Source organism: Diplotaxodon limnothrissa, linkage group LG18 (genome assembly GCF_057381915.1).
Source record: "Diplotaxodon limnothrissa isolate DT_005_m linkage group LG18, D_limnothrissa_male_GT1.1, whole genome shotgun sequence".
NCBI classification, from domain to species: Eukaryota; Metazoa; Chordata; class Actinopteri; order Cichliformes; family Cichlidae; genus Diplotaxodon; species Diplotaxodon limnothrissa.
Window position 1 is genome coordinate 2,549,603 of NC_140613.1, and position 10,167 is coordinate 2,559,769.

At 41.5% G+C, this 10,167-nt stretch overlaps 1 protein-coding gene across 1 annotated transcript; it reads right to left on the reverse strand.

Moving 5' to 3' along the window:
- Positions 1-223: 223 nt before the first annotated feature.
- saga (S-antigen; retina and pineal gland (arrestin) a) lies at positions 224-9,511 on the reverse strand. The gene is made up of 15 exons (XM_085377534.1): positions 9,455-9,511; positions 7,532-7,592; positions 7,112-7,156; positions 6,620-6,819; positions 6,071-6,130; positions 5,919-5,986; positions 5,684-5,819; positions 5,397-5,481; positions 5,217-5,289; positions 4,612-4,749; positions 4,448-4,525; positions 4,053-4,067; positions 3,836-3,888; positions 3,270-3,279; positions 224-415 (listed from the first exon to the last, which is right to left on the reverse strand). The coding sequence occupies exons 1-15, from the start codon at positions 9,500-9,502 to the stop codon at positions 289-291; spliced, it is 1,197 nt and encodes a 398-aa protein (XP_085233660.1). The 5' UTR covers positions 9,503-9,511; the 3' UTR covers positions 224-288.
- Positions 9,512-10,167: the final 656 nt, after the last annotated feature.

Genomic DNA, 10,167 nt, shown 5'->3' on the forward strand with positions numbered 1-10,167 from the left:
TTGTGCCGCATTTATCTCGCTTTAGGTCACCGGTTTGTTTTTTCAGCCATGCCCTGATGAACAAAAGCACAAAATCTGGAACCTAAACAGATATTTGTTTCCTCAGGAGCTTGAAGGAGACCGAGCAGAAGATCAAATAGAGATGATGGATGAAAACATCCTGCAGTGATGTAAAATACACCTGAAGGTTAAACATGCACAACCACAGGTATGCGCCTTTAAATCTTTTTCTAGCACAAACTCAAACTCCCAGCATTCTTTGTTTCACCCTCTTTCACTCTCTCTCCTCTATTTCTCTTTGGGCGCCATGTCGTCACCACCCGAAACGTTGCCTTCCTCGTCGTCATCATCGCCGATGATCCCCTTCAGGTAGGAGCGCTTGAATTCCTCGAACACAATCTCCTCCTCCTGCTCACTACAGACAGCAGCAGCGTTTCAGAGAAAGTTAGTGTTTAAAGCAGCACATCAGCCCTACAGTTATCACATCAGGGACACAGAGCAGGATGGGGAAAGCTGGGAAACGAGACAGCACAAACTACAGACTTAGTCTACGTTCACGCTGCCGGTCCTGATGCTCAATTCCGATTTTTTGATTAAATCCAATTATTTTGTCTGGTTTCTTACCCTACAAATAAAATGTGACAGCAAACGCACTCTAGTGTGAACGGTTCACGGCCCTCAAAGCGGCCTGCATGCGCAAAAGAAGAGGTCGTACTCAGTGCGCTCTGTTTACGGAAGTAAAAATGGCGGCTACAGAGTTAGTAGGTGTTGTTGCAGCAGTCTGTCAATTTCTGCACAGTCGTAACTGACAGAATTTTGTCAGATTCATTAGAGAAAGAAGGACACAGAAAAAAAGAGAGCCCGTGCTTTAACAATGGCCTTGTTGGAGCAGTGGCTGCTGCCTCCGTGCAGAGGTATGTATGGAGCCAGCAAACACGCCGCCATGCTTTCTCGTTTGTCTTCTCCGGGGCTGATAATTGGCGTCTGTCTTGTGTCAGTGATGTAAAAGACGGATTTAATGCAACATGTCCATCAAACAGCAGTCGCTTTCTGAAACATCAGATATGTATCGGATTCAGTGTCACATACGAAAGTGACCCAGGTCGGATTTGAAAATATCGGATTTGTGCCGTTCACACCGTCACACCATGATGGGATATGGGTCGCACAGGGTCAGAAAAGTCGCCTGCAGTGTGAACGTAGCCTGAGACTTCAGCTGAGCATCCACAGAGCAACACTTTGATGTATTTCCCGTTTCTTCTTTGTCACGTTTGGCCTTGTGTTAACCGATGGAGCCCAGGTCCACCTCACAATCGCTGTATGTCAGGTTTGAGGTGGCATCTGACCCACAAACAGCCCACACAACATCTGCTGCAGCTGAACTGACGCAGCCCAGATGTGTCTGACCTCAGACCACATCAGCACGACTCTTAGTAAACCTTTACTGTCTTTACCATCTAGTCACATATACTAGACTGTGTGAAGGAGATTTTTCTCCCACTTTATGATGTGACCCATTCATCCACAATAATGAAACATGCTGAGATTCATCCTAAAAAGGAGAAAGAGATGGTTTTTTAGCAGTATGTCATTTTTTCCCAAGTCTTCATCTCTTCAGCACTGAGGGAATCAGAAGAATTAGAAATTATTTCAGGAAAAAAGTTAAAAAGCTTGGAGAACTTGAACATGAAGCGCGTGATTGGCAGTTTCGGTGGGTACAACTTTCTAACCTTCACCTTGTTTTCAGTTTTAAACTTGTCCACATTTTATCACTGGTTTGCTGTGACAATGGAGGAAACTTTAACTTTAACTTAAACTTTAACTGAACTTTAACTTTAACTGAACAAACACACACATCCACACATGTGCAATAACACTAAGTGCAATAATCTTTTCTGGCATCGTTGTATTTTTACTCAGTTGTATATAGCATTCGTATTCTATTTTTATCTTATTGTATATTTTTATTCTATTTTATTCTACTGTATATAGTATATTATTTTATTCTATTCTGTACAGCTGTGTACTGTATTTATTCTTATTGTATTCTAATTTTCGCGTCATAACTTTTGCACTGTCCACTTCCTGCTGTGACAAAACAAATTTCCCACGTGTGGGACTAATAAAGGTTATCTTATCTTATCTTAAAAACCATGAACCTTTTTTTTTTACATTAACAGTAAAACAAAATACTTGTTAGTGTTTGTTTGGCAGTTTTTGTCCGTCTCCAACCACATACTGTAAAAAGTATTAGATTACTGCCATCCTGACAGAGCTTTAAGGTGGTATTTTCAGTTTCTTCACATGTTCTGCTATGAATAAACCAGAAAACGTGTCAGGGAGGCCACACAGAGCTTCCAACCAGCTGTGTTAGCTTTTTGTTTCCAAGCGTGATGTTACGTCTGACACTGAAGCCCCGAAGTCATTGTCAAGCAAAGGTGCGTGTCCAAACGAAGCCTGTGTCGAGGCCCGTATCGTGCTTCAGAACATCACGTGACCGAAGATAAACGAGGCCCCGTTTGTCTTAAATGACGTGACTGCCTCATTATGTGATTGAAAAGATTCTCTCAGAGAGGATGTTCAGTTAGCTGTCTTCGACTAGGAGTCCTCATTATTTTCCATTTTTGTTTCTAATCTGATGAACTTTTTCTTATCTGGGCTTTTCTTCGGTTTTAATCTGCTCTGTCACTCTGGTAATCTGATCGACTGATGTGAAGGAAAAGATGGAAATAAAAAGACTGGATTGACCTCTCAGCCATTTCTCACACTGTGAAGGAAAGAGGACACAAAGACACCGAACACTGAAGAACAAACAAAGGGAAGCTGATACTGCTGATGAGGACAGGAGCTGGCAGAGAGGAAGCCCTTAAAAATGCTGATGAAGAGATAAAGATCCCGAAACTCAATCCTGTCCCTGGATAAAAAGGAACAAAAGCAACATCGGGCACAATAAGCACGACGATGTTCATCCTCAGCTAATCTGCTGCCTCTGACTCGATCGTGTTCACTGCTTCAGTCTCTTCCAACCAACACGGCGCATAATCACTAGAACAATTCAGGGTGTCTTCCATGGGGATAAAATCGTTGTTTATATTCTTTTTAAATTTAACTTTTTTTCAGTTGTTAATATTCTTGCAGTAGGTACTCATGCAAGTGTTTCCAGCAGAGCTATCGACATGTTGTGGATTACGCACCAGTGCTGTGTCGATGGAAAACATGTTTCAAAGTTACACACGACCAGATAAACAGAAATTATTTTGCATATTTACCTCTCCTTCACTGATGGCAGCAATAAAGAAAAAACAAACAAAGAAGTTTGAACAAATTTCTACAAAATGAACACAACTTTGTTTTCTCTGAGCGTCTCTCCTGAACTTCACACGGACCAGTTTCAGATCTGGCCCAACCAAACCTTAAATTTAAACCCTTTGTTATCTGATATCCACCTTAGTCAAATCTTTAATGTTGACATTTAAGACTTGACTAATTTATTTGATCTGTTTTCACTTGAAATCGGTTTACTATGAAAATAAACTGCAGTTCTTTTAAGACCCAACAGAGGGCGTTACCTCCCACTTTGAGAACCACTGAGGATTCAGGAAATCTTTTCCTTTCGTGCTGAGTTACTCACTCTGGAAAATTTTACATTTCTTTAACTGTTTTTTTTTTGCAACTTAACTTCTTTTAATACATATATAAAACTGTATATAAGCATATGTGTTATACTGATATAATATTGTCTATATAATGATCTGGTTTGACTTTTGAAGTAAAGAACCTGCAGTGGTACAGATGTGCACAGCTGCTGTAAACATGAGGACATTTGCAGTTTTACCTGCGTCTGGTTTGGCGTGCATCAGTTTGAAGGGAACTTCCAGACCGACCTCGCTGCAGAGTAAAAGCAGAACAAACATTTCTGTCTCATCATTTAATGTCTGATTCATCCTGCAGCAGTTTGCTGAGTGTCTTCAGCTCATGTTGAGCAATACTGCTGATCCTAGAAACTGAACATCGTAGTAACTATCAGTGAAAACAAGGACACATGAACTCACCTCGAGCCCATCATCCTGTGAGCGTGTTGGAGACAAAGATCAGAGCAAATAGAAACACGTTTACATGCAGTGACAACAAGGACAGGACGTTTGAACACGAGTACATTCAGTTTCAGTGCTTTTCATTCCTCTACGCACATTTTTAGGATACTCAGGTCACAGGTTGGCTCAGATTTATCAGAGTAAGATGAAGAAAATTGGAGCTCTTAAGCAGCAGTGAGCACCACAACGAATCAAAGCAAATCAAAGCAAATAGACGATGAGAGCAACACTGGCTCTGCCCGCTCATCATCTGCCTGCTTTTTATCTCATCCTCAGAAAGAAATGCAAAAAACTTTTCAGGATACTAAAAGAAATGAAGCCACATTTCAAACACATGAAGAGGAGAGACTGACCCTCCAACGATGAGCTTCACCATGACTCTGTACGAGACCATGATCCCCAGAACCTCCTTCAGCACGCCGTCTTTGACACTGAAACGGAAAAAACGATTGAAAGCTTCTTTTTTTTTTTTAAATCCTAACTGAGCATCAGCGTTTGGAGCTGACTGACTGCTCACATGCTCGAGGAGGCCAGGTTGGTGTCTTCATGCTTCAGTTTGCCATCCAGAGCGATGCCCCTCCTCTCCCTGTTGTTGGCCAGCAGAGGCAGCATCGTGTAGACTTTCTGCAGCGTCGCTCCAGGAGACACCGAGTCCCTGACGAGAAAGAACAGATAAGCTTTAAAGGAAACACACAAAATAATCAAAAAGTTAAAATATCAGCAAAATTTAATGTTACATTTTTTACAAAATTCTGAGAAGTCCTGTTAATTTACTTTAAAAGATCAGAACTATAAGGTACAATGAACCTGACGGTGTCTAACAATATGATGAAAAGCACAATAAACAATTTGATCCTTGTTAATTCGAATCGATTCTGATTAAAAGTGGATTGCAATGGTTCAGATCAAACAACTGAAGGAAGCGTCTGTATTTTCTGTCCACTTTGTTCAAATTTATAGATCCTAAAAAGAATAAAAGGATAAAAATAATATATATGTATATAATATATATATATAATATGATTAACCTGCTCGTGTGGAAGTCAGTTTTTCTTTTTGGGAGAAAAAGATAAACTGCACGATACAGGTAAGATGATGAGTTCAGTGTGTCCTGACTTTTACCCAGAATCCTCGATATCCACACATTTGGCATAGCTGTCATTGGAGTACAAAACCACGTTGGCAATCTGGTCAACTGGGAAAGACAAGACACAAAAAGACATGATGTTTAAGACATCAACTCTGATGTGTTTCCACATGAACCTCTGAGAAATAAAATGAGCTCTTAAGTGTCGCGTTTACCGGAGAGGATGATGTTCTTGATGTTCTTGCTGGAGTTGTTTGTGACGCTAACGTGAACTTTGATGGGCTCACCGTGATAGTAAACCTGAAACAGGACACAGGGTCGGAGGACGTGAGCAGTGTCAGGATTATTCCCTGAAACTGATCAAAAACTAGTTGAAAAGGGAAAAAAAGTCACAGAAACCAACAATGAAAACCCGCCAAACCCTTCATGTTCGAGTAGCAGAGAAAAACACGCCAAAGCTATGAAGTATCTGATCAACTGAAGCTTCAGACTTTGGACCCACCTCTTTGTCCAAACTGGCCTTGACGTGCAGCGGTTTGTCCGACATGACAAAGTCCCTGGTGGTCTCGACAGAGGGCGCTATCCCCTCGCCCTCCGGAGCGTACTGCACCTTCCTGAGCATCAGCTTCACTGTGCTCCTGTTGTACCAAAGAGGACAAAATCATCCACATTAGATATTGTTCACTTCCAGCTGTGTTCCCGGCTCCTACCGTCCGATCGGACCCGCTGACACTCACCGTTTGCGTACTTTGGCGTCCTGGCTCTCAGCGCTGAACGCCTTAATCTCAAACTCCACAGCACATTGCTGCAGAAGAGGAGAGACGAGAATGCTTCACCAGCCTGCGAGGCATCCGTGTCATCACTGCTGACTCATGAGTTTGAATCTTACCTTTCCGACATCACTGGGTGCTGGCTGCAGGGCCACTGAGCACGGCAGGTTATCGGGGAACTGCAAAGAAGAAAAACAAACGTATGTACTGTATGGAGACTGAGACAGAACCATTCATTTCCTCTTATGTGCCAGCATGTTAACGTCTGTCTGTGATCCATGAACCAGTCACTTGTCCTTAACGGTTACAGTGATGATGTCACCACACTGGGCCTTAACTTTCAGACCAGCTCAGGTAGCAGAACGTCGAGCCGTCTCAGTTATTCTTATTCTTTCTGCCACAAAATCTCACCACACACCTGAGATTTGGCAAAAACATGACTTTAACCCAACATGCATGCACCTGAATGTCTATATGATTTTCTCCTAAGGCTGTAGTTCCTGTCCATGTTGCACTGTGTGCTTAAAAGGATTTTTTTGTCTTCATCTCATCCATCTCTGAGTACTTTTCCCTGCTTACTTCAGCAGATTTAAACTCAGGACTTTGGCTGTTTTCAGTTTATTTCTATTTGAAGTTTCTGCCTGTCTGCAGTGCCGCTGAAGTGTCACCTCGAAGAAGAACGGGTATGAGTTGTTTCCCAGCTTGCGCAGGAGCTTGGCCTGGACTCTGGTGTGGATACCCTTCTCGCGGTCCTGCAGGGGCGGGTACACCTGCCGGGTGGCCAGGTACAGCTCCCTGCGGAAGGCGATTCCCATCACATCCATGTCATCTCTGCCGTAGCGGAAGGTGCACGACAGCGTGACAAACACTAGAGGGCAGAAGAGACAAATCAGTTCAAAAATCTCCTTTATATTTATATGACTGGAATCTCTTTGAATCCGAGTTCAAACAGTCAGGTAGGCAGCGATTTCGTTATTTTCATATTTAACCAAAAAACAATGAGAAGCAACTTTTCAAAGACCCGTCAGGCTGAGTATCAGGAAACTGCAGCTAAAATAATGAATCTAAATGTAACTCTTTTAATCCAGTGTGGCTGTGGCCATGGACATAAATGCAAAAGAAACTGTCCAATAAAATGAGCTCTGGTGTTTTGTACAGACCTTTCCTCCCCTGCAGGGCCTCCGGGTCAACGAGGATGACGCCATCTAGTGGTAAAAATTAGATTTTCAATAAAACAAATTTACACTTTCATGTAAAAGGATGATCAAAATATTCAAACAGCAACGTAAAGACATAAATAGATGCAATAAAGTTTCAATCCATATGCTAATATAGCTGGACAATATAAATGCCATTTATTTTAATTTGTGCTGGTTATTTACTTTGATTATTAGTTTGATTTACCAGAAGTCCAGCTGTCATGTTTCTATTCTCAACTTTGAGTTCAGTAAATTACACAGAAAATTCAACTGAACAGAAAAACCCCAAACAAGCCAAAGGCTCTGCAGCATCAGTGCTGGGGTCCGCGCTACATCACAGGCAATGTCGAGGTTTTTCCCCCATTTAAACAACAGACTCACCCAGTGGTTCCACAGAATCAACACGGTCCACAAAGTCTCTTTTCCCCATGTAGACTCCAACCTGAAGGAGGAAAGAAAGTCTTGAAACACCACATCCAGGAAGCATCACCCGCTGATGCTAAACACACCTCAGTTTGTCCAGTTTGTCTGCTCCAATTTGCTTAATGACCGAGGTCTACAATGACCGTGATCTGAGTGCAGACACCCGCAGCTCAGGTGAGACATAGCTCAACTAATAAATCCGAGTCGGCATCACAACAGGTCTGATATCTGATCCTCCTGAAGAACAAACGAATGCAGAAAGTACACGTGGGCTGGTTGGAGGGACTCCCACACACTCGAAAGAAGTTAGAGGCGAGGTCAGAGGAAACATATCAGTCAAGAAACTTTCAGCTGATAATTCTAAAGTGAATTCAGCCTTTCAGCAGAAACTGTGTGATGAGACTGACCAGCTGATGACATATTCATTGTTTCTGTTGTTTTGTTGTTGTTTATTTAGAATAACTGAACAAGAATATTGTTTTAAAAATGAAAATAATGAAAAAAATTTAGAAAAAAATGTTTACATTAAAAACTCGATAATATTCAGACTGATGTGAAACAGACAAACTGCAAACGCTAAAGCGATGGAAGCATTTTGGTAAATATGAAGTTAACATATAATGAATAATTCATTCTTTGTTATTATTTATTCAGATTCATATCTTTTCTAGTAATTCATAAAAGACAAAGCGCTCTCCAGCAGTGTCACCTGAGCGTTAGCATTTCCGACAGGCATGATGTTTTTGTTATCCAGGTGTTCCCAGCCTGTGGGAGAAGGCCTCATCTTATCTGACAGAGCTCAGCACAGACTGTACTGAGGTCAGACATGTGCTCGATAAACAGAGCGAAGCCGTCGCTGCAATAAAGCCATCATAAATCAGCTCACGTTGTCGTGTCAACCTTCAGAGGATCAGTGAGCTGAGCTGCTTCACAGAATTAAAGTTACTTTCATTGAAGCGCTGGAGAGAGAGAAGGGCGTCGGAAATGATGTCTTCTATATACAGAAGAGTTATATTTCCACTCCAACCACAGCCTGCTTCTTCACTGGGACATCCTCGTTGTGCTGGTCAGTGTAGTGTGATTACACAGGATATTACTGCTGGTGGTAGAATGCCACTGTGGCAGTTAGATTTTGGCCTGTGCCACAATTTAACCATAAAGCCATGACTACATACAAATGACATCACTTGTCTTTTGTTGCTGATGATTGGTTCCAGGCTTCAGCCAATAAAAAGAATTCTTTGCTCGCCACTTCCATCGCTCACCTCAAAGCTGAGACTTGTTACTATTTATACATTTGAAGTTTTGTTTTAACTGTTTGCTTTGTTAGATTTAAGAATCTCAGCTATTAGGGTTGGGCTTATTGCAACATCGGGGTTTGGATTAATGCCCTGAGGTCGTCACCGGTGACGAGCTTAACACTGACAATACGACACATTCAGACAGGTTTAAGGCTCAGAGAACCTTTGATGATAGATCTCACAGAGAGGCAACAAGGCAACCTTTAAATGATTCAGGTTCACCTCCACCTGTTTCCCAAATTAAAAATCTCTTAACAGAAATTCTATAATGGCAAAAACAAGCGTATGAGACGATTCTGGCTTCTGTAAATGTGTCTCTTTGTCATGTGGCTAAAACAAAAACAAAAGTCTAGATGTACAGAGTTGAAAAGAAAAGGACGAGGAAGAAGCAAAAGAAAAAGAAAAGTCTTGAAAATGAAGCTTTTCATTGATAAATATCAGAGAATGCAGTTTAGTTGTATGACAACATTTCAGCTGACAGTCATGAATAAACATGACTGTCAGCTCCTTTCAGTCTGGAAAATCCTTTCAGGAAAACACTCACGGTTCTAATTTTACTGAGAAAACTCAACCAGCTCACCGACTTGTCCTTGCAAACCTTCTTGAAAATCACATTTTTGGGGCTCATCTTGGTTCAGACTGAAGGAGGCTGGTCCGCGGTGCCTGAATGAAAGAAGGGAATAACTTGACTGACAAAGCGTGCGACATCACAGCAACGTCTAAAAACTCAGAATGTTTGAAAACAAATTCCATATTTTCACCTCCATTCTGTCTGATTCTTGATTTACTCAACAAAGTAACAAAATGTCAAGTTGATGGTGAACTAAAAATCTGTAAAACCTTTTCTTGCCAACCAAATTTTGTCTTTGTCCTCCACGTGTGAGCAAACACACCTCAGTTATATCTTTCACTAAAAAAAAGCCAGTTTCCATAAAAATCGCCAGTGAGAAACATTTTCACTAATTGAAAATAGAAGTAGTGAGTAGTTCATGTGACACTGCTAGAAACATGTTTTGCTGATGATTCAAAGTAACCAGGAGAGATTTGGACACCAAAGATGAAGAAAACAGGAAGTTAATCAGGGAGAAATATGAGTCAGTTTGTCACAATGTACATGTGGACTGTAAGTTCATTCAGGCACATATTTATTCTTACACAAGCCCTGCGATAGACACCAGGGTGTACCCCACCTATCACCCTGAACTGAAAGCAGAAGAGGATGGATGGACGGATGGATGGATGCATGGATGGACGGGTGGATGGAATTATATGTACAAAAAGACACATTTTCAC

What these genes read in the sequence shown, in the direction of transcription:
- saga (XM_085377534.1), bottom strand. Translation starts at nt 9,502, where the DNA reads ATGAGCCCCAAAAATGTGATTTTCAAGAAGGTTTGCAAGGACAAGTCG. An exon ending in TGATTCTGTGGAACCACTGG is followed by an intron (nt 7,157 to 7,531) that starts GTGAGTCTGTTG and finishes TTTTACCACTAG; the next exon opens with ATGGCGTCATCCTCGTTGAC. An exon ending in AACCTGGCCTCCTCGAGCAT is followed by an intron (nt 4,526 to 4,611) that starts GTGAGCAGTCAG and finishes TTTCCGTTTCAG; the next exon opens with TGTCAAAGACGGCGTGCTGA.